Source organism: Seriola dumerili, unplaced genomic scaffold (assembly GCF_002260705.1).
Source record: "Seriola dumerili isolate Sdu_G_001 unplaced genomic scaffold, Sdu_1.0 BDQW01000513.1, whole genome shotgun sequence".
NCBI classification, from domain to species: Eukaryota; Metazoa; Chordata; class Actinopteri; order Carangiformes; family Carangidae; genus Seriola; species Seriola dumerili.
Genome location: NW_019174768.1, coordinates 900,017 through 925,763, shown reverse-complemented (window position 1 = coordinate 925,763; position 25,747 = coordinate 900,017). Strand labels below are relative to the sequence as shown.

Below are 25,747 nucleotides of genomic sequence, written 5' to 3'. Positions count from 1 at the left end.
TGAAGGAGTTAAAGGCGTGGACATTTCCATAGTTGGGAAGTTAGACGGAAAGTTTTCCTCTGAGCCAACCAATCACAGATCAGCACACACAGAGAAAGAGAGAGAGAGAGAGAGAGAGAGAGGGCAGGCGAGGTAGAATCTACAGTGGTTTTTTGCAGCAAGGAAAGTCTTTGACAGTTTCGAGTTTTTGCTTCAACAGTCATCATGGTGACCACTGAGACCCACCAGAGCCAAGATCTGCTGGTCCCCCCCAAGAACCAGGATCTACAGGACCAGCAGGACCAGCAGAACCAGCTAGAGGAGGACCAGGCCTCCCCCATGTCTCCCCTGGCAGGATTCGACCCAGAGAAGATGAATCAGGGTCCCGTCAACGCCATCACGGTCCTTACTCTGCTGGACAAACTGGTCAACATGCTGGATGCCGTGCAGGAAAACCAGCACAAGATGGAGGTGAGAGAGGGCTGGGCCAGTCCAGGACACCAGGTCTGAGTGTGGGACATGTTTACAGACATGTCTTCAGTGTCAGGGCTAAAAACCAGAAATTCCTGTCCAAACCAAAACACACTTAAAAACATCTTGATTGACAGTTTCTCATTATGTTCTGTCTGACTCTTTCTCATGAATCTGATTTTAATCTAAATTTATTAAAACTTCACAATTGTAGCTGCAGGTTAAAGAAGCTGTGTGCCACGTTTTTGCTGTGAGTGGATTCCTAACATGTTTTAATATGAGTATTGTAAGCGTCTTTACTGACAGAGATTTAAGTTAGTTTAAACCCTACAGGCGGATTTCATCTCATCTTGCTTTTCATTTGTATTCCTGTGTAAACAAAACATATATACAGTGGGGTTTAAGATTGACCAGCTGCTCTCTTTCCTCACTTCTCTCTGTCATGTTTAGTTCGATTGTAACTGTCAGTTAAAGGTAAAATATATGATGTCATGCATCAATTTGAAAGTCTCCAGAAACACAAACAGTTTCTTCACTTTGACCTTTCGCTGCATTTTTAAACAAAAGTTTGGCTGAAAAACAAAAATCTGCCTCCAGACAAACTGGAACTACTTCCTGTTTCTATAGTGATGAAGCTTCAAACTAAAAGCTGTTTGTAGTTTACAGATCACGTGGTAATGTTAATAACATGTTAGATTGGTCATTTATTGTGTTTCAGGTGCACCAGGTGGAGATGGAGGGCGTGGTCAGAGGGATCCAGGCTGATATGACCAAACTGTCCAAGAGTCACAGTCACACCTCAAACACCGTCAGTAAACTGCTGGACAAGAGCCGCAAACTGTCCGTCACCATGAAGGAGGTCAATAGATCACACCTGTCAATCAAACTAGAGGACTAGAACTGGGCACATGAGATATATAAATCTGCCACATTTATTAATTGTCGTTGTCAACAGCCAGGGTTTTTCCTGCATAGAGAATTGGGAGGTGGCCGCCTCCGTCAAATTTCGTGCCACCTCCGCCTCCCGACAAAATTCTAGTACTTGTTTTCTCAGTACTTGGTGAATTTGAATCAATACAGGAAGCAATTTGTCCCATATTTTCGTCCGTGTTATGTCCTCAAAGTGCTGTGAATAATGTAATATCAAGTAAAAACAAACCAGTTGCCACCTTTTTTCACATAAAAGTTGGCAACCCTACAGATGAATATTATCTCTTTTACATCCAAGCACACCCAGCTTCTTGAAAAGTTTCCCTAAATGAACGTTACATCCCATCAAGTATGTTTTTTTTTTGTAGAAATGTCTCAAATCACAGATTATTTTAAAGAGAGTTCAAGAAGAGGAGCATCACAAGGACAGGTGAAACAGTGCAGACATCATTAGTTCTTTGCCAGGACTGACAGTAGGCCTAGTTCTCAACCACAAGTGGAAGGTGCCGGTGGAGGAGAGGATCAGAGCGCAAGAGAGGAGTCAAGGCGAGAATACCAAGTCTTTAGGAGTGTATTAACGAGTATATTAAAGCCGACGTTTACATGATTTTAACATCAGTTTTTATTAATCTTCCAAGATGTTCTGAAAAGCATAGAGTGAGTGCCGCAAGGTCATACGGCTTAGTACCACCCCAGACAAATTTTCGGCCAGGAAAAACCCAGACGGCCTCTTTGTTTGGACTAGTAATGACCTGTCTCTCTGTTTAATGTCACTGCTTTTTATCTTACCTGTCACCTGTCAATCTACCTGATATAACCTCGTGTTTTTATAGGTTCGTGATAAAATGGAGCGTCAGGGTGTCCAGGTGAAGAAGCTGGAAGCAAACCATGCCCACCTGATCAGCAGAAACAACTTCAAAGTCCTCATCTTCCAGGTCAGTGGGACCATATACACTGAAAGCAGGTCAGGGGTTAGGGGTCAGGGGTCAGGTAGAGGCTCACAGTGAAATGTGGAGCAGGACTATCTGTTATTATAGTGTGATGCCTCAATAAAATCAGAATTCTGCAGCCGAGACATCAGTAAAGTCTCCATTAGTCCATTCTTAAATCTTGGTTCAGGTTAGTCTAATGTAATCAAATGTAATCTACTCTGATCTAATCTAATCTAATCTAATCTACTCTACTCTAATATACTGTAATGTAATCTACTCTGATCTAAAATAATCTACTCTACTGTAATCTACTCTAATATACCGTAATCTACTCTGATCTAATCTCATCTACTCTACTCTACTCTACTCTACTCTAATCTAATACAATCAAATAAAATCTGATCTAATCTAATATACTGTAATCTATTCTAATATAATATAATATAATATAATATAATATAATATACTGTAATCCAATCTGATTTGTTATAATTTGATTTGATCTAATCTAATTTTATCTAATCTAATCTAATCTACTCTAATATGGTCTAATCTGATGTAATCTGACCTACTCTAATATAATCTAATCTCATCTCATTTGATCTACTCTACTCTAATCTGATATACTGTAATCTAATATAATATAATCTAAAGACAAACTATATAAAAGTTTATCTGTCTTGACCATCTCAGCTCCTTCTGCTCATTCTCCAGCTCTTTCAATCTGTGGCCTTATTTGGTCATAAAATGCTGCAGGAAGTGAACTGGAAAACTTTTATAAAAAACACTCTGAATGGACAGTCATCGCATGGTCTGGTAGTCATGGTAACAGTCAGCATAGAGTAATATAAGAGTGGAATATCACAGAGTCAGTTTAGGTTTTCTGTTTCTGATGGTGAAACTAAACCTGGTTCTAACCTGAACATTAAAACTAAGACTAATGCCAACGCCAACATGTCTTCACAGAGCTCACAGTGTAGAAATGTCCTCATAGAGCAGAAATGTCTTCACAGTGTAAAGCACATCACTCACACTACAGTCACTACAGATAATTGATAATGGCAGGTAACAACAACAAATTATTGGTAATTCCACAGAACTGGTAACCAAATGTCACGTTTTCAGGTGACAGATTTTAACTACTAGTAACTATGCGCACTTCTAGGTGATTAAAGGTAACTATAACTACAGGTGAGAGGAGATTTGTACAGGTCACAACAGGTAACCTTTAGTAAAGTATTGCTGTCCACAGGTAAGTACAGGTGGTTGTGGAACAATCTGCTCAGTCAGATGTTCAGTGATGTTTGTAGTAAAACAGTAGTAACTGGGAGTAAATCTGTCCCTGCTGGACAAAGTGTTCATGTCAGTACTGCAGTATCAGTGTGTACATGTGTGTAATATGTGTGTGTGTTGTAGTATCTGCTGACTGTATTTCTGTCTTCTCTCACTGACACTAAACATTCCTGTACCCAGCATTCCTCAGTGCATGAGTTAGTGTGTTACAGTGTGTATTATGTGTTAGATTGCATGTGGTTCTGTCTGCTTTTTAAGCCTGTCACGCCTATTCTCTTTCTCAGCGTAGCCCTCCTGGTCTACATCTTTTTCAGTTTAGAGAACAGAGTTCTTCCAACTTTGTGTCAACAGTTTCTCTTTGTTCGTTTGTCTTTCAACCTGACAATGGCCCTATGCACAAAGCCAGGTGGTCCACATATTTTTAGGTTCACATAAAGTTCTCCTTTGGTTCTGCTAAGGTTGCTCTGAAACCCACCAAAGCTTTCTCCAAGAATCCACTGTGGTCCCACTAAGCTTCCTCTAACATTTTCCTATGGCTATCCTAAAGTTCTCCTAATGTTTTAATAACATTCCCCTTTTGTTCCTATATAGTTCCACAAAAGTCCCACTAACTTTCCCCTTGCTTTCCCATGACTCTCCTTACATTCCCCAAATTCCTGTAATGCTCCTCCAAGTTTCCCATAAATATCCTTTGGGTTCCACGCAGCTTCCTCTAACATTCCAGTGAGGTTCCCTTACGGTTCCTCCAAGTTTTCCCTAATATTTCTTAAAGGTTCCTCAAAGATTCTTTCAAGGTCCCAGTGTAATTCCTCTAAGGATCCACCAAGTTTTCCCCTTTAGTTCCTCTAAGGTTACATTGAGAATCCATGACAACCCCCCTGACATTTTTCCTCCCCTAAGGTTGCCCTCAGGTGACATTAAGGTTCCCATAAAAATCCTCTACAGTTCCTCTGTGGTTCCACTAAAGTGGGGTTCTCCCCAAAATTTTCTCTCCCTCAGGAGGAGAACGAGATCCCCTCTAGTGTTTTTGTGAAGGATCCTCCACCATTCCCTCGTGATGAGATTGTGGAAGAAGCTGAGGAAACAGCACCGGGCATTGTTGATGGCAACCGGTCCCAGGAGAGTGGGCTCCATACCATCGACCTATCATCTGATGAGGACGTCGGTTTGGAGGCAGAGCTGGAGGAAGAGGAGACATGGCCTCATGATCTGGAGAACATGGAGAAGTCCAGAGCGGAGAAACTGAAGCGATCTAGTCTGAAGAAGGTCAGAACCATGGCTGAAAAGGTTCAAACAGACAAGTGCTCAGTCAGAGAGACAGGCATGTAACAGTCTTTCCTTTGCAGGTTGACAGTATAAAGAAGGCGTTCTCCCGGCAGAACATCGAGAAGAAGATGACTAAGATTGGAACAAAGATTGTGTCTGCGGAACAACGAGAGAAGATCAAACAGAAAACCTCAAGCCTGAAGGTTTCACCTTTGACCTTCAGCATCCGGAAGGTACTGAGATTTTTGTCATTGGTTATCCTTCATGAATGTGAATATTAACAAGTGTTCTAAGGTTCTCCTAATATTTTCTAACATTTTCACTAAGGTATTCCTTAAGTTCCTTTAAGGTTCCCCTAAGGTTCCACTTAATGTCCTAAACATTCCTGTAACTTCTGAATCCTGTTTGTGTCTTCAGCCTCGCAGCAGCTCGGACTCTCAGCCTGCTGATGTCTCCGCTCAGACCGGGGAGTCAGTCATCACTGAGGCTGAAATCCAGGTGTCCCCACTGAGCGACACCGACCAGGAGGTCCCCTTCACTGAGGTCCATGCCCAGCTGGCCCCAGCTGAGCAGGAGGAGAAAGAGGAGGAGGTGAAACAGGAGGTGATAGAGGAGGTGAAGGAGGAGATGAAGGAGGGTGAGGAGGTGTCAGTTTTAGGGGAGGCGGATTTGTCGGTGGTTTCAGAGGGAGTCAGTCAGGAGTACGCTCTGTCATCCACTCTGCCTCAGGAGGAGAAAGGAGAGGAGAGAATAGCAGAGGTGGAGAAGGAGGAGGAATCCTAAACACTTGTCAATATTCAATTAAACCCAGATTAATTATCCTCTAATCTGAGTTCTGATCACTCCAGATCTGAACAGATTCATTTTCTGTTAAATCCTCGTCTTTTATTTCTCTGAGAATTAGTTGTTCAGACTGATATGAGGCTACAGCCAGCAGCTGTTAGCTTAGCATAAAGACTGGGAACAGGAGGACTAACTCAGAGCGGAAAACAAAAGAGGATTTACCTGAATGTGGAATTGTTCCTTTGAAGTTCAGAGCTCAGATTTGTTTTGTGGTTGATATATATTTCTCTTTTATTGATAAACCTCCAGACACACACAGGGTTCGGATATCTGATCATGTGTGCTGACATCATCACATGTAAACCTGAAAACTACATTCTCCAACATTTTATCTTTACAGGAACTGAGGTCAATAACAGGCAGTTTCCTGTTCTGTTACAGTGTTTACACGAAAGTATTTTATGACGTTGGAGAATTTTATTGTTTAATTCTCCTACTGATCTGAAAACCTAAGAATAAATAAACACTTTAAAGTTGGAGATACATGGTTTTGACAGGACAGTGACTATTTTCATGTTTAACATTCAGTTTCCTTTCTATTTTTATTCTTGTTTTCTGAAACAACAGCTGATTGATATAAATGTGATAACTAATAATCAGCTGATCAATCACAAAAATAAAACATTAAAACATTTGAATGAGTGGAACCCAACTGAAGCAGACTGTCAATCATCCTGATGATGGCCTAAAAAGCAGAAACTCAGGGATCATGGAGGAAAACATGGTGCTAAACAGAACCCTGCTACCAAGGTTCCTCTTGGATTTCCCCAAGGTGGTCCCACAAAAGCTCTTTGGTACACCCAACATTTTAGGTTCCTCCAAGTTTCCTCTAACATTCCTCTATGGTTGCAAAAAGGTTCCCCTAAAGTTTCTTTTAAGTAAGATTGCCCAAAGGTTCACTTTAAGTTTCTTTAAGGTCCAGCTGAGGTTCCACTAATGTTCCCCTAATATTCACCTCAAAGTCTCCAAAGTTCTGAAGTTTTCCCTAAAGTTCTACTGAGGTTCCACTAAGGATCTTCCAACATTCCTCCTAAAGTTCCCCTAAAGCTGCGTTTCCACCACAGGAACTTTCCCCAGGAACCAGGAACCTTTCGAGGAACTATGCGCGTTTTGACCGCAAGAACCAGGGTCTAAATTTTGTTCCGGGTTAATTGATCGAACCCCCAAAAAGTACCTGGTCAGGGGGTAGTACTTTCCAAAGGTTCAGGAACTTTGGGGGTGTGGTCTGCAGTGCTGAACATTTCTGACTGGTTGAGTACTCGTTGCATTTTATTTCATTCGCAATATTTAGAAGTCCGCAGGGAGCAAGCGAGTGAGCAGACACATTTTCCACACTATGAAACAGGTCTGGGAGAAGGTAAAAAAAAATGAAACAGCACTTCAAAATTATAAAAGATCACAACAACTGGAGTGGCTAGGGTCGCCACCCATCACATATAATATGGGATCATCCCGTATTTGAAAATAAAATGCTGCGTCATGTATTGAATGGATAAGGGACACAATTTGTCCTGTATTTTCGTTCATGTTATGTCCTCAAAGTGCTGTGAATAATGTAATGTCAAGTAAATATTTTGCATAATCTTCCCGGGACTTTAGGCCGTAGTGGAAACACAGACAACAATGGGCCACAGGAACCTTTTAGTTCCAAGTACTTTTTGGTCGAAACGCAGTTTACGATTCCCTCAACATTCCACTAAAGTTCCTGTAAGGTTCCCCTAATGTTCTCCTGAGGTTCCTGTAATTTTAGTTACTTTGTTACTTTAAATATCTTTAACTGAATATATGAAATATGTTCTCTGATGTTCTGTCTGCTGTCTGAAACATTTTCTCTGATAAACAAATGAAACCAGCTCATAGAAAGTCTCATAATTCATTTTCATGTACCAACCAATTGATCGATCGATCAGTTTAATCTTCTACAGTCTGTGTGAGTAAATGTTATTTTATTGCCTCTGCTGATTTCTATACTGATCATTAATCAACTTGTTGTTTCTTTAGTTACTTATCAAAAACACAGAAGTATTAATAACTGTAACAGTGACGGTTAAACTGATCAACACACCAGATCAAACAGATTGATCAGTGAGAGAGTTGACTGGAAACACCATCAGTTACAAACACACTGATCATATTTAAAATCAGCTCTGACATGTTTAAAATAAACTTCAATAAAAATTTCAAACTGTTTGATCAGTTTATCGTTACTGACTTTTTTATTTGAACACAAATAAAAACACTGTGGTGCCAAAAAACATTTCCTTTGACTCACCTGTCCGACTGTTAATCAAACATAAACAGGTGTGTGAAATTCTCTTGAACTCTCCATATAACCAATAAAACCTATGTAACCATGTTTGTGTTTGTTGTCTCTCATTCTAACATCACTTTCACTTTAAAGGAACTGAAGATCTCTGGGTTTGAACTGTCTCAGTTGTATGATGTTTTATAATTAAATTAATTAAATCATCTGTAAATTATTTAATCAGATTACTGCTGAAATTAGTGTGACTATAAGTGCAGCAAAAGCAGTAACAATACAATGTAAAAATACTCTTCAAGTACTTCAAGTAAAAGTCCTGAAATCAAAACTTCACTTAAGCAAAAGTACAAAAGTAACAAAATGTACTTTAAAAGGAATAAAGGTAAAAGTATTCATCATGAGGATGGACTGTTTTCACACTGTTTTACACAGACTGGATTATTGGCTGTTGCCGTTGTTGTTGTTGTTGTCGTTGTCTACATGTGAAGGTTCAGGTTCGGGTTCTTATTGGTTTTTAATCTGAAGCTTTTTCTATCCTGTTTTTGACAATGATGATTGTCAACATGAACATGATTCAACTCTCTGCACTCTATTCTCTGGTTTCTACTGAAACTCTGCTGTTGACCTTTGACTTCTGTGGGAGGAGGTTCAGCCCGGGAGTGGGGTGTTCTTTTTAATAGCCAATGGGAGAGTCCAGAGGGTGGGGCTTTGAACCAACAGACCAATAGAGACAGTCAGGGGCGGAGCCTGAGACGTCACTCCACATTCACACAGTTGAGTCCTGTACTTTCTAAGCAGAGCGCTTTAACTAAACCTAACCCTACAACTAACTAACTAACTAACTAACTGTAACCCAACAGGTGTTTCCAGTACGACCTGTACTAATAGTACTGCTGCTTCAACAGTAAAGTGTCCTGCCCTTCCTCTTCCTCCTCCTCCTGTTGTATTCTTCCTCTTGTCCTCTTTCTTCTTCTTCTTTTCTGCCTGCACATGGACTCAGTAGTGCCCTCCAGCCTCTCTCTGGTCTCAGTCTTGTCTCTATTAGCATGTAGCATCCAGGTGTTAGCTGCCATCCTGCTAACGCACAGATATGGTGGGCGGAGCTCTGTGAAGGACAGGTGGATCCTACTGTGGCTCTACTATGATGTCATTGTCCACCTGACCCTGGTATGACCAATTAGAAACAGTTTGATAAGTTTTTAATAACCTTCTTCAGTTATTAGTTGATTGTTTTTTGCTGATTATTTATTGTTTGTTTATTTGTTTGTTTCACTGTTTTATTTTACTTATTTATGTATACTTTATGTCTCCATCTTTAGAAAGTCCTTGTTGTTTACATGTCTGTGGTTATTTGTTGTTTGTTTTCAGGAGGGTCCGTTTGTTTACATGTCTATGGTTGGGACGGTGCAGACATCTGAAGGTCCACTGGCTGAACTCTGTGAGTTCAACTTTCAGCTTCAGATTCTGTTTCTTCATATTTCTACAGCAAAGCTCTGACTACAGACATGTTTGTCTCCACCTGTCTGGCTCTCCACCTGTCTGTCTCCACCTGTCTGTCTCTCTGTAGGGAGGGAGTATGGTAAAGCTGACAGTCGTTGGTTAGTTTCTGATCCAGCAATCGTTTCCATAGAGATTCTGACCGTCGTCCTAGACTCTCTGTTAGCAGTCCTGCTGATACACGCAGTACTGAGAGACAAGTACTACAGGTACTATTACAAGTACTAATACAAGTACTACAGGTACTACAGTTACTACTACAGGTACTACTTCAAGTACTACAGGCAATACTACAGATACTAGGTACAAGTGAGAATGTAGATAGTATAACATGATAACTTTCATGTATTTCACAGACACTTTTTGCAGATCACTCTGAGCGTGTGCGAGCTGTACGGCGGCTGGATGACCTTCTGTCCTGATTGGCTGATTGGCAGTCCTCACCTGAACACATCCAATGGGCTCTATCTGTGGGTCTACCTGGTCTTCTTTAATGGAGTCTGGGTCCTGGTCCCAGTCCTGCTGCTGGTCCAGTCCTGGTTCTCTCTGAGGAGCCTGCACGTGCTCAGAACAGACCATGACATAAATATAGCCAAGAAGATGATGTAGAGACGACTTATCACATGACCACTGATCCCATGAACATTTAAAGGCTCATTCGACACATTTTAGCTCTCAGCTGTTGACTGTGATCAGTTATCAATCTGCTGCATTGATTATTGAACAGAAACTGAAGAGATGTGATCTTTTTACTTCAGATTAAAACCTCTTGGAAAAAAATTCCTAATGTTGTTTTTAATGTGCTGTAATTTGATCAATTATTGGTTCTGTTGATCACACAGACCGCCAGAGTCCATGTGACTCTCCTGCTCAGGTCTCAGTCTGGTTCTTCAGTCAGTTGGTCTCGGTCTGGTCATCAGACCTGATGCTGAGTCCAGATCAGGCAGAAACCAGGATCTGAAAAGGTTCACTACAGTCCTTTACATGATTATCAATAATCATCTTTATTGACACTCAAACATGTTTATTGATTTTATTGATGTTTTTCTTTTAAATCAGATGTTTTACTTTCTCAGTTTCATTAATTGTAAATGATAAATGTTGAAATTGTTTTAGTTTTAATAGTGCCACTCCCCCCCCTTCAACTCCTCTTGATCAGTTTGTTGACAGACATGAACGCCTGTTGGAGGCCAAGTCCCTTCAGAGCACTGCAGGCCTGAATCTCCCATGACCGCTCAGTGTAACTGGGGAGATCCAGGTGGTTTGAGATCTGCTGGGGGGGTTTATATATATATAGAGAGAGAGAGAGAGAGAGAGAGAGAAAGAGAGAGAGGGAGGAAAGACAGAAAATAATGAGAAGCAGAGGAGAAACAGCTCTGTCTAGTGGCTGTTCTCGTGTAACTGAATTCACTATTTGTGTGTTATTTTCTTACTAGGAAGTTTCCTTCCTTCTGTCCTCATTTCCTCCTCCCTTGCCTCTTTATAAACAGAGTTTCTATAGGAAACAGGTTTGTTTTAGAAATCCTTCCTCACACCAGTTTTCTGGACCCCATTGTTATCATGAGTTGTTGAACCAGGTCTGGGTCCGGGTCTTGTTGGTGGTGTGGGTGTCTCTTACCTCTCGTATGGTCATGGAGTTGGGCAGGTCCTTCTTGTTGGCCAGAACCATCAGAGGAACTCCTTGTAGTTTTTCGTCACTCAGGACCTTTTTCAGGGCCTTCTGGGCCTCTGTGATCCGACCCGGATCGCTGCTGTCCACCACGAAGACCAGAGCCTGACAGTCATCCAGATAGTACCTGAAGAAGAAGAAGAAGAAGGTGTCTGGGCTGTTTTTAATTGTCTGTTTGTTTGTTTTGAGTCGTTTACAAATTTACCTCCAGTTGGGTCTCATGCTCTTCTGTCCTCCGACGTCCCACACAGTCAAAGACGTCTTCTTGTCCAGGTCTAGGGTTCCCACATTGAAGCCAATAGTGGGCGACGTTTCCATCACCTACAGAGTCACAGGTGATCATTCACACCTAGTCTGACGGACATTTACAGTTCATAAGTCTAACACACAGTGTCTACCTGTCCAGAGGAGTCTCACCTGTCCTGTCAGCAGCCTGGACAGCAGAGTGGACTTTCCAGCTGAATCCAGACCCATAAGGATAACCTGAACACAGGTGTTCATCAACATGTTAAAGGCCTGTACAGGAACCTGTGTGTTCTACCTATACATAGAAACTAGATGATGTCATTTATGGTGTTCACATGTACAAACAAGACAAATGAACAAAAACAGATAAACAAAAACAAATAAAACATGTTTATAGTCTGAACATCATCAGACACATTTTATTTCCAGATTTACATTTTTTTTAATCTGATAAGTTTCAAGTTTGCTGTGCAGATCAAAGTCTGAAGATACTTAGTTGATGTTTGAGAGTAATTGTGTGGTGATCACCTGACACCTGAACACCAGGTGTATTTTCTCTGATCCACATGTTGCATTTAAATGCTGGTGGTAAACTCAGACATCCGGCTCTTCATGTGGAGAAGCTCTCTGTGTTTACACTGTAATGCTGTGATGTGCCTTTAATGTTTAACCTTAAACTGACTTAACTGTTACAGATGTGGTCATCCATCATGTATCTTTGATCCGGCACAGACCACCTGCTCAGGTATGAGAATCAGGTGACACACCTTCTCAGTCACTCAGTGTTGGAGCCAAGACGGTTTATTGATCAGCTAGACAAGAAATATGATGCATATTTATGGTGTTTTTTGTATTGTTTTTGATGATGAACCTCTGGATTAACTGATGAATGATAATGTGGCAGGTCTCTCCTTCACGGGTGTGTAATTGATTGATTGATTGATTGATTGATTGATTGATTGATTGATTGATTGACTGAACTGAAGGAGCTTTTTTTAACACTGAGTCAGACCAGATAGTGGATCCTTTCCAGTCAGGACTGGATCACCAACTGCAACTGACAGTAACTGTCATTATCAATACATCTGATAGGTGCTTTCTTCAATAACTGACTTATTGATTACAAAACAGTCGATATTCAACAGAAATGCTAGTTAATTTATAATAATTTTCAGTTTGGTTTCATTTGAACATTTTAATGACTCTTTGGAGACTCTCCTGGTTTGACTAAGTTTGTCTGAACAATGTTGTAAATTAATTTTAAAAAACAGCAACAAAGAGCAGAGAGCAGGTGAGACATGTCGGACACCTGTCTGACAGGTGAGAGAAAGGTAGTTGTTGATTTACCTGAGGAGAGGTGGAGGAGTGAGCCTGACCCATCACTCTTCTTTTTATCCAGGAAACTTCTTCTTCTCCTGCTCGTCCTCCTCGGAGTCACTTTGAATAAAAAACAAGTGAATGTGTCTGACCTGAGCTCTGTGTCTGACTGAAACTCAGCTGTCTAACATCTCTCAGGTGTGTACAGGTTCATTCACGCCGTCAGCTGATAGGAGAGCAGCAACCAATCAGAGCAGGTCATGTGACAGTGTGACAGGTCTGACTGCATTTCAGTTGAAGGCAGTTTTAACCCCAAACACTCACATTCAGCTTTGCTGGTTCCTTATGTGAAGCTTCAAACAGAAGCTCAGTGTTGATGATTTACATCCACATTTACATTTACAGCAGCTGTTACCTGAACACTGACAGTACATCAGTGTTTCATTAAACCTGCCTGCAGATGTGCATCAGTATCAACATCTGTCACTCCACACAGATGAAAACTGAGGCGAACATGAAACATGACAAAACTGTCTTTAATTTCACAGTCCAGTAAAATATTTATATAATCAGTCAAAATTATGAAAGAAAAAGCTACTTTGTTAGATATTAACTCCAAATTATGAGAGTAAACTGACATCAGATCAGTTTTTCAAACAAACACAAACTTATATATGTATGTATACACACACACCAAATCTTTATCCCAAGTCTGATTTCTATTTATTTTCTGTCACTATTTGTCAACCAGAATATTTAAGAAACCACAACACCTCATCCTCCAGGCTCAGCGGGGAGGGGGAGGAGTGGTGTCCGGTGAGGAGGGGTCTGTCTCCGGGTATAAAGCCGGCTCTTCACTCCTACTCCCTCCTTCTTCTTCCTCCTCCGACGGCTCCTTCGTAGTCCTCGTCAGTTCTCCTTCGTCATGGGCTTCGGTGACCTGAAAGCACCCTCCGGCCTCAAAGTGCTGAATGACTTCCTGTCGGACCGCAGCTACATAGAGGGGTCAGTATAGTAGAGACGGTAGAAACGATTGTAAACAACAGAAAATAGTAGAAACTCCCGCAGAGATCTTCACTGCAGTCGGTGGCGCCGCCATCTTGGCTACGCGCTGATCTAACGTGGCTAAAAGTTAGCTAACAGTTAGCTGGCAGGCCGTTAGCTGGACAGAGTTTAAATGTTAAAATAAATCGCTGTGAACGTCCATGATCCAGCCAGAGAGAGTGAATTGACTGTGATAAGTTAATGTTTATTTTCTGTTCGGTTGGAGGTGAATAAACATCCACATCCTCTCGTTAGCATGGAACCTCATGGTGCTAACAGGCTAACTAACGGGACGTGTCATGAAGTCTGCAGATCAGGGACTTTTGATTGTAATCAGAGCAAAAAGACTGCTGCACCACGTTTTAATACATGTCAAACACTTTGTTCCTCGTGAACAGACTCATTTTGAAACTTAAAAGCTGAGTAACATTTGTTAATGTCTGTAAAATGTACCTCGTGGTGTTTAAGTAGTGACTATTTTTTAAATCATTAATAGCAGCACAGTATGAAAAAATAAATATTATAAATGAATAGTTAAAACGAATAATTATGATGTTGAAATGAAGTCTGTTGAAGGTTGGTCACATGACGTCATGTACATTTAGAATACTGAACATTTTTAAAGACTTATTTGCATATTAAGCATTTTGTGTTCTGACAGTTTGTTTTGAAAAGCGTGGGAATTCATGGGGGGGGCAGGAAGTGCAGCACTGAGAGAGTGTGTGTGTGTGTGTGTGTGTGTGTGAGATGACTCAGCCAGGTGTGTCAGTACTGTAATCCAATTATGTTCTGTCCTCAGGTATGTCCCCTCTCAGGCCGATGTGGCGGTCTTTGAGGCGATCTCGTCGCTGCCCACGGCCGACCTGTGCCACGCCCTCCGCTGGTACAACCACATCAAGTCTTACAAGGACCAGAAGAACAGGTGAGGACGGTGGTGTCGGGGGGGGGGTTACACACGTGTGTGACCATAATGATGTAAACTTCATCTCCTGTCAGTCTTCCAGGTGTGAAGAAAGCCCTGGGTCAGTACGGCCCTGCAGGTGTGGCTGACGCCACTTCTAGTTCCGGCCCTGCCACTGCCTCAAAGGACGATGACGACGATGACATCGACCTGTTCGGCTCCGACGACGAGGTGAGGTTACAGAGATCAGTGATGTCATTAATGAGATGTGTGACTTCAGCCTTTTAACGTGTGTCCCGATTCTTGTCTTGCAGGAAGACTCGGAGGCAGCCAAGTTGAAGGAGCAGCGTCTGGCAGAGTACGCTGCCAAGAAGTCCAAGAGTACGTCCTCTCCGATCATAACCAATCACCTGATCGATCACAGCACTGATCATTAAACCAACATCTGGCTCAGAAGAGCTGGATGAAAACGTGAACCAGTCGAGTCTCCTAAAACAGAGGTCGTGTAGAGGTTGTGTTCAGCTGCGTTGATGAATCAGAACCAGCTCAGGAGCTGAGTGACCATCAGTTCTCAGCAGTGACAACCATTTTAAATTAACTTCAGTTTAATTTTACTTAAATCTTTAGACTTGTGTTCTGATTGGCCGACTCTCCGTGATGATTATCCAATCACCATCTTTCGGCTGACTGTCTGATGGACATCTTATTTACCTGATGGGAGTCTTCGCCTCTAGTCGGTGACGGTTAAGGTTTAGAGTGATTTCCATGGTAACAAACCTTCCTCTTCTCCAGAGCCCGCCCTCATCGCCAAGTCTTCGATCTTATTGGACGTTAAGCCGTGGGATGACGAGACCGACATGGCCCAGCTGGAGGAGTGTGTTCGCAGTATTCAGATGGACGGGCTGGTCTGGGGACAATGTAAATACTTCACTAATACTACACACTGTACTGCATATGATCCTTCTGCAGTATCTCACACACACACACACACACACACACACACACACACACACACACACACACACACACACACAGGAAAAAATCCAGGACGAGGTGTTAAGTTTCAGAAACTACAGTGACATAACAAGCTACAGATTCATGTGCAGATGTTATACAGATGTTTTAGGTAGACAGATGCTGTAAACCGTGTAGTCAGGAACCAGAGACAATGGATCATTGTTATTGGAAGATTGAATATTGATGAGTAACGGATGTGTCTACAGAGTTGATGATGATCTAACTCACCATCTTTCGGCTGAAAACGTGATGGAAACTTTCTGATCTGAAAACTCTGAGAACAATTTTCTCTTCATTTACATAAGTAGTGAAATTGCAGTATCTATTGATGACAGCACATTGATCAATAAGTGATCTGGTGTGACGTGTTTTTAATATTTTTCCTCTAGCCAAACTGGTCCCGGTAGGTTACGGCATCAAGAAGCTGCAGATCGGCTGCGTGGTTGAAGACGACAAGGTGGTGGAATAGGTTTAACTGTTCTCTCAGCAGATGATTTACACACCATTAGCTTTGTTTTCTTCTTGTTCCTGTCTGATTCGTTTCTTACCTGTTCTCAGGTGGGCACAGACATCCTGGAGGAGCACATCACTGCCTTTGAGGATTACGTTCAGTCGATGGACGTTGCTGCTTTCAACAAGATCTGAAAACACAACAAACATCAAATCATGTTAATAAAAAGCACTTCAACACAAAGTGAAGTTTGTGGTTTTTACATCCAGGTGGTATTACGAGACTATTCATCAGAGTTCATTAACTTTGACATCTTACCTCCTCTGTCCTTTTTGTTTACTACACATTAATTTGAAAAGCTATTAAATTATTCATGTATAAAAATAAAATTAAAAAAACAAGTCTTTTTAACATTTAACTGAAAGACCTGGAAGTGTCATTTCTTCAACTCTGTGTTTAACCTCCTACGGTGTGTTTATTTTATCTCTGTATCTGAAGCTTTAAAGGGCCAGAATATATTAACACTGTTTTCATTGGCTTAGAGCACTACACATCTATAGGAGGAGTGGGTCCTCCTCCATGGAGCCTGCCATGTTTCTACAGTAGCCCAGAATGGAAAAACCAAACACTGGCTCTGGAGAGAGGGGAGAAGATTCTCCTACATGTGGAAAAAGAGGGATATTAGTCAGCATTACACATTTTGACAGCAATAACATTTTATATTAATTGTTGTAACCAAAGGTCAGTCACATTTCAATACACAGTGAAGTTTTAAATATTAAGAAATAAACCACAGAAAACAAATTTCTAGGTTGTTCACTGGCTAAGAATAACAGTTAATGTTAAAAGAAAATGAGTTAAACTTGATATATTTAATGTTCAGTTAAAAGACGAACTGGGTTAAATGGGTAATACATTCAAAATAAATTCTATGACTGGTGGCATCAGCCATCTTCTGTGTTGTGGTCTGCTGGGGTAGTAGCATCTCCACCACTGACAGGTAAAGGCTGAACATACTGATCGAGAAGGCTAGCTCTGTTCTGGGATGCCCCCTGGACCAAGTGGGCAACAGGAGGATGATGGCTAATCTATCATCCCTGTTGGGATGGGGTCTGGGGTCTCCCACCCCATGCAGGACACTGACAGCACTGAGCAGTTCCTTCAGTGTCAGGCTGCTGCACCCACGGTGTGCGAAGGAGAGGTACCGCAGGTCTTTCCTTCCTGCTACTGTCAGACTTTATAACAAACACTGCACTCAGTGACCTTACACACCAAAGGCTGACAATCCACCATGTGCAAGTTATCTGTTGCTACTTTTTGTATTTTGTATCTTGTATATCTAATATTTATTTGTACATATTATATTACATTCTTGGTTCTTGTCGTTTGGCAATTTGTTTTTCTTTCTTTGTATTGTCCACTTTGCTGCTTTGACGCTGGAAATGTCCCCACTGTGGGACTAATAAAGGAATATCTTTAAATTAAACCACTCCTTAAATTATCTTTAAATAGGTACATTATATATTTAACGTTTTGTGGTTGTAGTTCCCGCGCTGACCTGGCAGCGGCAGCACCTCTCTCACAGTTTCCCGCTCTGTTGGGGTTCAAGCAGCAGAAGAAGAGTCAGACCGGAAACTAAACAGAGCGGCGGAGCAGCGCGCGGCGGAAGAAGCATTTAATCTGTGAAAGTAAACAACAACATATAAACAGCTGCAGGTAAACAAAGTCATCGATTATCGATAATTAAATATCCACATCACTAGTCTGAACCAGCAAATCACTTCCTTCGTAGGACTGCTGCTCAACTGACAGGCTAATAGCATGCTAACAGTTAACCTGGTGCTAACGCTAACAGCTGCCGTAACGGCGGGAACACGTCACCAGCAGGGTCACCATGGTTACCGTCTGTTCGGTTAAACTCGGACTTGACCCGGGTTTAATGTGCCGGGTTTAAACTGACAGGTTAGCATTACTAGTTAGCCTCAGAGAATCAGAGCGCGATGTGTACTGGCAGCCAATCAGAGTGCAGGGAGAGATGAGCTGTGATTGGTCAGAGCAGAACAATAAATAAACAACTTCTTATTGAAAGACATTTTAATTATTTAAACATTTAACTGTTAAAAATTAAAGTTTTATGTGAATAAAATAAAGTTTACATCTGAACCAGAAAGAAACTGACGTCACTGTTTTTATAAGAAATTAAAATCCTTTAATCTGGCTTTTTTGGCTCGTTAATGATTATATTTGTTATTTATAAACAATAAAACTGTTGTTCAATAGTCTGATTTTTTAGATTAGTGTTATATTTTATATTGTGGGTTTTATTATACTTCTGTTTCTTTATGTAACAATAAAACATAGCTGTGTCTCTCTGGATTTGACACTTTTAAATGTTTAAATTTAACTTCTTGAATTCTGATTTCAGGGTCATTTTGATTAGAATCAAACACTGTCCATATTTACAATTAACATGATGATATAACTGACATCCTAGTTAATGTAATAGATTTGATATTGTAAAGTAAATCTCTCTCCTCCTCAGGCTCATGGACTCTACACCTGAAACTCTCACATGGTTATGGTTGGTTACAGCATGGAGTGCACTGATTGGACAGATACTTCACTGATTGCATCGCCTCCAGGTGAGAATTCTGTGTGACGATGGTTGATATTTTTATCTGTCAGTGATTTCACTGCCAATAATTATCTCATGTTTGATCATTGATTTCAGATCAGGTTTTTATAGAAATAAATCAGATTCGTCTCAGTCACGGTTCAGTATTTGTCAGGTTTGATGTATTGGGGGAAAAACATGGTGTGAAATCAATTTAACTCTAATAGGATTTGTTTTCATTGATAGACAGAACATTATTCAGAAACTATTTTGATAATTGATAATTGATAATTTTAACATGTCAAGTTTTCTGTTGCTCACAGTAACTTAATCTCTGAAACGAAACATTTGAGACCAACTCACAAACCGTTCACTGGACATTTTATATTAAGCAATCAGTATATTAAAGGATGAAATAAACACCAGATTAATTCATAATAAAAATAATTATTAGTTTCAGCTGTAATGATTATTGTGATAATAAAGTCTACAGTGATATTTTGTCCACAATCATCATCGATATTGAGTTAAAATCAGATTCTCTCAAATCTCGGTTCTTAAACCTTAAAATATTTATGTGATGGAAGAAGGACCTCAATAAGTGATGTGATGTGTTTTAGGTCTCCAATCAGCAGCAGGATGTCAGACTCCTCTGATGAAGGTAAAAACTCGAAACACACACTTCTATTTTTTGATATTTCATTCACTGAATATTGTGTGTGTGTGTGTGTGTGTGTGTGTGTGTGTGTGTGTGTGTGTGTGTGTGTGTGTGTGTGTGCGTGTCTACAGCAGACGACAATGGCAAGACAGGGTCTACCAGCAGGTGAGTCTACCTGTCCATTATTCTCATTATTGGTCAGGGAGGTCAAGAATCCAGATTCGTCCACCAACCAAACCCTGAGATATTTCTGTGGGAGGCTACTCAATAAAAATGTTGATCTTTAAAGAACTGTTAAAAAATTAAAAATGTTGCATCAGTCTTGGCTGCGCAGATTTCCTTTCTCTCTCTGACTCCTGATGCTAACAACAACTTTAATGGTAACTGGTTGACCAGTTTAAATAAACACAGACCCGAAACAGGTGTTCTCTGTAGAAAGGGGTTGTTCGTGTTTGACACTGAGGACTCACAGCTGCACCTGTAGTGTACCTGTAGCACACCTGTTGATGGAATATGGAATATTTAAATATTGATCATTGATCAGTGACTGATTAAAGGTGCTCTCTGACTGACAGGATGTGGACAGAGTCTCAGGCAGGTCCATCCAGGTGTCAGCCCAGCAGACAGGGTTACTGTGGGTACTGCAGAGTCCTGTACAGCAACCTGGACCAGGTACATAAATATACACCTGATTTGGTGGTCAGCACAGGTGTCATATGTATGAAGAGATATTCTACTTCCTGTAGCGTGAGTGAGCTCATGTTTATACACATGTTTATTTCAGTCTGTCACATGAAAATAAATCTCTGATGTTTAATTAAAAAAATGGACGACGATGAGTCACAGTAACAAACTCTGAACTTTTACATTTTTCTGCTGGAAATGATCAGGTCAAATAAACTTGGGTGGAAAGAACCACAACAGAGGATTTGAAGTTATAAAATCGTAGAACACATCATGCATGACAGTGAAGCCTTCAGCCAATCAGAGCAAAGTGATGTCATCACAGACAAACCGCAGCTGCTTTGATCCATGAGGTTTTTAGGGTTTTTTTAAGAAGTTTTTAACCATCATACATCATCTTAAGTCAGCGCTGCATTAAGTCAAATGAATCATGTGACCTGAACTGTTCAATTAGAGTCAGTGACACGTCAACGTCATACTTCTGTCTCAGCACCTGTCCAGTGTCAGACACCTGGACTCAGTCCGGGCGTCCTCCAGAGGCTCCAGCACTGTCTCCTCCGCCAGCAGTAGCCGGACCAGACTGACCCTGCTGGAACGTTTCCTGCAAGATGTCCTGCAGCACCACCCCCACCACTACAGTGACCCCAGGTAACCTGGTGTCTGTCACCTGACCTCAGGCGTTTTAAACACACCTGTTGGTGTTCATAAACCTGTTTTTGTCTCCGTCAGGCCATCACATGGCGACCTCCCATCAGTCTCCGCCCCTCCGATGCCAAGGGCGGAGCTTGATGAACTACGATTCTCTGACAATGACAGTCGGTCACTTGGTACGAGAGAACACTTGCCCAGCTCTGACCAATCAGCCAATCAGCAGGAAGATGATGGTATCCACAGCCAATCAGGAGAGGGAGTCACAGAGGGGGACGTTCATGATAGGCTGTCTGCACCAGTCAGAGAACAGAAGGCCATAGGGACCGCCCCCACAGGGCCCACACAATCACCACATGACCAAGTCCCACCCCTTCAACTACAAACACTGCCCCCACACTCTCATGCTCCACCCTCTGTTCACAGAAAAGCACACAGGAAGACCAACAGGAGAAAAACCAGTGAGTCCTCATCCTCTTCACCTCCCCCCAGGGGCCCAGACCCCAGATCCCCCCACAAAGATCTGAGCCCAGGTCAGGGAACCAGGACCACACTGGGGCCCTGGATCAGCTGGCAGAAGGACAGAAGAGAGGCGTTCTCCTCAGACCACAGCGACCCTCTGGATCAGACCATTGAGGAGGTTCGTCAGAGCTGTAGTCCAACGTCAGTTGTTCACACAAGTTAGCTGATTCCTACAAACCTTTCTATTCATGACCGAAGGTAGTTTGTGTTTCAGAAGATCACAGGTGTTTCATGTTTGTTTTGGACCTCAGGTGATCCAGATGTTCTGTTATGGCGTCACTTCCACTCCCTGCCAGCAGGAGGAGACTGAGAGCTTCCACTTCAGCCTTCCTGTCACCGTGGAAACACAGAGTGATGACTGGGACTCACCTGTGCAGGTACCTGTCAGACAGATGGAGGAGGTCAGTGTGTATAATCTGTACTATAGCTATAACTTTTCTCTGCAGGTGGTTTTACAGCGAGCTCAAACACTCAGTGACACACCTGTCCAGGTGGGTCAGGCAGAGGGGCAGGACCTGGGCCATCTGATGGATGTTCAGGTGGACCTGGAGGACCAGGTGTACTCGTACCAGCTTGACTCTGCCCTCCGCAGTGAGCTTAAAGCAGGGAGCGGGGCCAGGCAGGACCAGGGTTTCTGGACTCTGCCCATAGAGGAGGTCCTACCAGCTCCTGCGCATATCCCAGAATCCTTCAGGGGGAAGACTTGGGCTCAGATCGAACAGGAGGACGAGGAGAAGGTCGACAAACTGGTCCGACAGTTCAGATGTGGGAGGTTTGTCTGTTACTTCGACAGCGAGTCTCTGGCCAGGTAATATAATGAGTCGTATATACACTGATGTATGGACTTCGATATAAAGTTACAAACACTGTGTACTACATATAGACTGTGACATAGATTGTTATCTATAGACTGACATATAGATTGTAACATATAGACTGTGACATATGATATACTGACGTACTGTAATAATAAAATAGACTGTAGTATATCATATACAGTAACATATAGACATATATACAAACACTTGACATACAGTCTACTATAACAAGGCTAAAATATACTTTTGACATATAGTGTAATCTAACACATTTTATTGTTACTATATATTGTAACATAAAATGTTGTCATTCTATAAATTCTATGAACAGAAACTTAAGTAATAACAGGTAATATTACTATAGTCTCATCAACTCTCAACATTAAAATATTCTTTAACATTAACCAAAACAAATAGACAACATTTTAATATTAACACTTTCATTTAATATGTACTTTTATGTATCTATAAAAGTATATATATATACACACACAAGTAGTGAGTATAATATTCATTTACATATAGTGAGACATTCACTTCAATATTAATATACTCTAATATTTAGTCTAACATCTAGTTTTATATTCACATATATCCTAACAAAATATGATAGCTATTAGGGATGGGCACTTGAAGAAATTTCCTTGATCGATCATCGGGAAAATTAACGATCAATTATCAATTCTTTATAAAATCTAATAATATAAAGAAAGCATCTTTTTCCTCATTGAAATCTTTTTTCCAAGAAGAAATTATAGTCCAACAACAATCCTTTTAAACACAGCAGTGAAAGTTTAATAGTTTAACTATTAAACAGAACAAAAAAGATATGCGGCCTCCTAAAGGCAGTGGAGCCTGAAGCTCTGAGCCAAACCTCTTCATAAATAACAAGCCAAAGCTACAGCGCTTATACACGGCGTTGCAATGTTTACAATGAGCTTTGTTATTTTTCAGCTTGAAATGTTCCCACACCAAACTTCGCCCTGCTCTCTTCATGTTTACCTGCAATGCCTACGGCAGCCCGCACGCCAGCAGCTGAGTATTCATTTCTCTCTGTTGACAATTTAAATTGCGCTTCGGCTGGTTGCTGCCATGTAGTGAAATTCATTGCATCGCTTCAAGACACACTACACAACACACCTTCGTTGATACACATTTTAGATCCATCAGATTCCATGTGATCGTCAAAATTCTTCTCGATCATCAATTAATCATGCCCACCTCTAATAGCTATTGTAATGTGTCTAACCTGCATTCTACCATATACTTGAATATAAAACATTTACTTTAATACTAACATGTACTGTAGAATCTGACATTCTGTAAGATATACAAAAGCAACGCCAAAATATAGTTTAGTATTAACATGTACGGCACTATATAACACAGACTTACAGTATGTGTTAATATTCATATAGTTAATTCTGAATAGTATTAACATGTAGTGTGGCGACTAACGTGCTGTATTTGTATGACCTATACATAGGTCTGACTTTTACACGTACATACATACACAGTTGCATGTACTTACATATATGGTCTGTTAGTGTTTGTTATTAGTTATTATGAAACATTTAATCTCACAACCTGCTACAGTTTGGATTAGAGAGATCATTTATCTAAAATCTTACTGAGGTTTGTTTTTGTTTTTCTGGGGATGTCATCAATGTCAGGTATGGGAGGAGGAGCCAAAACAAAAAGGGGCATGGTGACAACAACGAAGTAGAGCCAAATACTAGTGTCCTGCCCTTATTGGACTGTGATGACGATGACTCTGTGTATGAGAAGAGGAGAAGGAGGCGGGGCTTCAGGGTGGCGTCCAGGTGTCAGGTGAGTCAGACAGAGTTCTCAGTTCTTGTTTCAATTGGAAGACAAATGTCTCACCTGTTTTTATTTTGTCAGGTGGTTAAAGTCAGTCACAGCACTCAGACCATTCGATTGGTCATCCCAGCAGTCCGTCAAGCAGCTCCTGAGACCCCGCCCACCAGCATCCCTGCAGCCAATCAAAATGTAGCAGAGAGAACACCTGAGGTGCAGACTTGGCGCTTTCTTCCTCAGTCGTACTCCAACATCATCACACCTGTGCAGCCTCGCACTTCTTTGGTCTACCTGCTCTGCTCCCCCTCAGGCCCCGCCCCCTCCTGCACACTAGCACTAGGCTCCGCCCCCAAACGTTCCAGGAAGAAGAGGCGTCCACTGGACTTGCAGGGGCTAAAGGTCAAATACAAACGACTTCCTGTCAGGTTTTATGACCCCGGCACCAACCGTATCCTGAAGAACCCCCCCAAAGGCTTCCTGAGGGGCCGAGGCCCCACCCCCTCAGGCCCGCCACCGCCCTGTGTCCGTCAGCTGTTTCGAAGTCTGAGTCCCGACCTGAACAGCGACAGAACACCAGGGGAGGGGGCCGCAGGGCCGTCCAGAATCAAAGGTCATACCTCAGCAGACCCCCCCTTCAGCCACGCCAGCAGCTTCCTCCTGAGCACACTCAGTAGGGACTCAGAACAGACTGATAAACAGGACACAGTCAGGAGGAGGGTTAGGACATCTAAAGCCCCGCCCCCGCCCCCTCCACCTCACAGCAGGTCAGAGCGGGGGAGAGGGGGGAGGAAGGAGGGGACACGCCCCCCACCCTCCAAGAGAAGAAACAGGGCTCAAGCCACGCCCCCTCAGCCCAGGAGAGAAGGCCTACGACGCTCAGGGTCCGCCGTACTGACCCCGACCCCTCCTCACTCACCCTCAACCCGCCGGGGGAGGGCCCGGAGGGGGCGGGCCTGCGAGAGAGGGAGAAGGTAGCAGGATACTTGTCCATGAAGCAGGTTACACCTCATTTCACCTTCCAGCCTCATTTATAAAATCAAAGATTCATTGGTTGTGTATCAATCAGAGTTTTCCATGATTTGTAAAAATGGTTTGGACCATTAAAAGTGATTGATGTGATTGATCAGTAATATGTATCAGTTTATAAATGAGGCTGATGAAATCATCTGATCGATCATTTTACATTTGTGTGATGACACGGTGACAAGTGTCGTTTAAACTTTAATTACTAAATCATTTTAATTAAGTCTTTAATTATGAAAAACATTGATTTAAAATGTTTGTGTCATAATGATAATTGATTGATAATAAGATATTCCTTTCATCATGACAATAGAAAAAACATTGATTATGATTTACATCAAATATAAAAAATATCAATAAATCAGATTTAGAATTTAATTCTTGTCATGAAAATAAAAATGAAATTGAATTATTTTTAAAAACAACATCATGTTCACACAAATTGAAAATCAGACTTGATCTTATCAAATGATTTTGTGTGTTTGTGACAGTGAACACACCTGGAGGTGATGTGTCAAGTGTGGTACCACCTACCAGGTGTTGATGTCATGTTTTTGTCTCATGTCTGAACTTTTTTACCTTTATTAAATATCACTTAGTTCATGTTGAATAAACAGATTTTATTACCCGAGTATGACTCACCTGGTCAGTGTGCGTTTGTTCTCATAGCATCCACCAGGCAGTGTACACAGTCTCCCACCTGGTCTGCAGCATCCAGAAGCTCCACCCTCTTCCTCTCACCTGGAAAGATTGAAAACTTTCATTTCAAATGTTATTTGTTATCTGTTTAAAAAAAAGTTTTCAGTCAGGTGTTTGTGCACCTGGCAACATGAAAAGGTGTTT

The 25,747-nt window shown here is 41.6% G+C and overlaps 5 protein-coding genes across 8 annotated transcripts; 4 read left to right on the top strand and 1 right to left on the bottom strand.

The window, feature by feature from the left end:
* The first annotated feature begins 105 nt into the window (after window positions 1-105).
* LOC111235575 (caveolae-associated protein 2-like) lies at window positions 106-7,061 on the top strand. Its single transcript, XM_022764061.1, has 6 exons — window positions 106-450; window positions 1,169-1,309; window positions 2,214-2,315; window positions 4,605-4,871; window positions 4,952-5,104; window positions 5,289-7,061. Exons 1-6 carry the CDS (start codon window positions 205-207, stop codon window positions 5,652-5,654), a joined length of 1,275 nt encoding a protein of 424 aa, XP_022619782.1. The 5' UTR covers window positions 106-204; the 3' UTR covers window positions 5,655-7,061.
* Window positions 7,062-8,766: 1,705 nt separating this feature from the next.
* On the top strand, window positions 8,767-10,246 carry ebpl (emopamil binding protein like). The gene is made up of 4 exons (XM_022764055.1): window positions 8,767-9,144; window positions 9,346-9,415; window positions 9,545-9,683; window positions 9,831-10,246. Exons 1-4 carry the CDS (start codon window positions 8,968-8,970, stop codon window positions 10,081-10,083), a joined length of 639 nt encoding a protein of 212 aa, XP_022619776.1. The 5' UTR covers window positions 8,767-8,967; the 3' UTR covers window positions 10,084-10,246.
* A 272-nt stretch (window positions 10,247-10,518) lies between these two features.
* LOC111235560 (ADP-ribosylation factor-like protein 11) lies at window positions 10,519-12,893 on the bottom strand. 2 transcript variants are annotated; one of them, XM_022764036.1, is made up of 5 exons: window positions 12,737-12,893; window positions 11,561-11,626; window positions 11,349-11,464; window positions 11,093-11,270; window positions 10,519-10,747 (listed from the first exon to the last, which is right to left on the bottom strand). In XM_022764036.1, the coding sequence occupies exons 1-5, from the start codon at window positions 12,767-12,769 to the stop codon at window positions 10,616-10,618; spliced, it is 525 nt and encodes a 174-aa protein (XP_022619757.1). In that variant the 5' UTR covers window positions 12,770-12,893; the 3' UTR covers window positions 10,519-10,615. The 2 variants fall into 2 exon arrangements, with proteins under 2 accessions (XP_022619757.1, XP_022619758.1); XM_022764037.1 differs by having other exon boundaries at window positions 10,519-10,744.
* A 680-nt stretch (window positions 12,894-13,573) lies between these two features.
* Window positions 13,574-16,362, top strand: eef1b2 (eukaryotic translation elongation factor 1 beta 2). The gene is made up of 7 exons (XM_022764035.1): window positions 13,574-13,711; window positions 14,550-14,672; window positions 14,747-14,882; window positions 14,966-15,032; window positions 15,444-15,569; window positions 16,058-16,125; window positions 16,227-16,362. The coding sequence occupies exons 1-7, from the start codon at window positions 13,632-13,634 to the stop codon at window positions 16,311-16,313; spliced, it is 687 nt and encodes a 228-aa protein (XP_022619756.1). The 5' UTR covers window positions 13,574-13,631; the 3' UTR covers window positions 16,314-16,362.
* Window positions 16,363-17,747: 1,385 nt separating this feature from the next.
* zdbf2 (zinc finger DBF-type containing 2) lies at window positions 17,748-25,529 on the top strand. 3 transcript variants are annotated; one of them, XM_022763993.1, is made up of 10 exons: window positions 17,748-17,835; window positions 18,662-18,761; window positions 19,354-19,394; window positions 19,523-19,556; window positions 19,967-20,063; window positions 20,566-20,723; window positions 20,805-21,363; window positions 21,497-21,622; window positions 21,692-22,053; window positions 23,737-25,529. In XM_022763993.1, the coding sequence occupies exons 3-10, from the start codon at window positions 19,373-19,375 to the stop codon at window positions 24,854-24,856; spliced, it is 2,478 nt and encodes an 825-aa protein (XP_022619714.1). In that variant the 5' UTR covers window positions 17,748-17,835; window positions 18,662-18,761; window positions 19,354-19,372; the 3' UTR covers window positions 24,857-25,529. The 3 variants fall into 3 exon arrangements, with proteins under 3 accessions (XP_022619714.1, XP_022619715.1, XP_022619713.1); XM_022763994.1 differs by having other exon boundaries at window positions 21,497-22,053; window positions 23,737-23,893; window positions 23,966-25,529; XM_022763992.1 differs by having other exon boundaries at window positions 21,497-22,053.
* Window positions 25,530-25,747: the final 218 nt, after the last annotated feature.

Bases quoted from the DNA above. Each gene is read 5' to 3' on its own strand.
- ebpl (XM_022764055.1), top strand. From the start codon at position 8,968: ATGGACTCAGTAGTGCCCTCCAGCCTCTCTCTGGTCTCAGTCTTGTCT. The intron at 9,416-9,544 runs GTGAGTTCAACT...GTCTCTCTGTAG, and splicing joins AGGTCCACTGGCTGAACTCT to GGAGGGAGTATGGTAAAGCT. The intron at 9,684-9,830 runs GTACTATTACAA...TGTATTTCACAG, and splicing joins CTGAGAGACAAGTACTACAG to ACACTTTTTGCAGATCACTC.
- LOC111235560 (XM_022764036.1), bottom strand. From the start codon at position 12,769: ATGGGTCAGGCTCACTCCTCCACCTCTCCTCAG. The intron at 11,465-11,560 runs GTGAGACTCCTC...GTGACTCTGTAG, and splicing joins CCAGGCTGCTGACAGGACAG to GTGATGGAAACGTCGCCCAC. The intron at 11,271-11,348 runs GTAAATTTGTAA...CTTCTTCTTCAG, and splicing joins AGCATGAGACCCAACTGGAG to GTACTATCTGGATGACTGTC.
- eef1b2 (XM_022764035.1), top strand. From the start codon at position 13,632: ATGGGCTTCGGTGACCTGAAAGCACCCTCCGGCCTCAAAGTGCTGAAT. The intron at 15,570-16,057 runs GTAAATACTTCA...TTTTTCCTCTAG, and splicing joins CGGGCTGGTCTGGGGACAAT to CCAAACTGGTCCCGGTAGGT. The intron at 16,126-16,226 runs GTGGTGGAATAG...ACCTGTTCTCAG, and splicing joins GCGTGGTTGAAGACGACAAG to GTGGGCACAGACATCCTGGA.
- zdbf2 (XM_022763992.1), top strand. From the start codon at position 19,373: ATGTCAGACTCCTCTGATGAAG. The intron at 21,364-21,496 runs GTTCGTCAGAGC...TTTGGACCTCAG, and splicing joins TGGATCAGACCATTGAGGAG to GTGATCCAGATGTTCTGTTA. The intron at 22,054-23,736 runs GTAATATAATGA...CATCAATGTCAG, and splicing joins GACAGCGAGTCTCTGGCCAG to GTATGGGAGGAGGAGCCAAA.
- LOC111235575 (XM_022764061.1), top strand. From the start codon at position 205: ATGGTGACCACTGAGACCCACCAGAGCCAAGATCTGCTGGTCCCCCCC. The intron at 451-1,168 runs GTGAGAGAGGGC...ATTGTGTTTCAG, and splicing joins AAAACCAGCACAAGATGGAG to GTGCACCAGGTGGAGATGGA. The intron at 4,872-4,951 runs GTCAGAACCATG...TTTCCTTTGCAG, and splicing joins AGCGATCTAGTCTGAAGAAG to GTTGACAGTATAAAGAAGGC.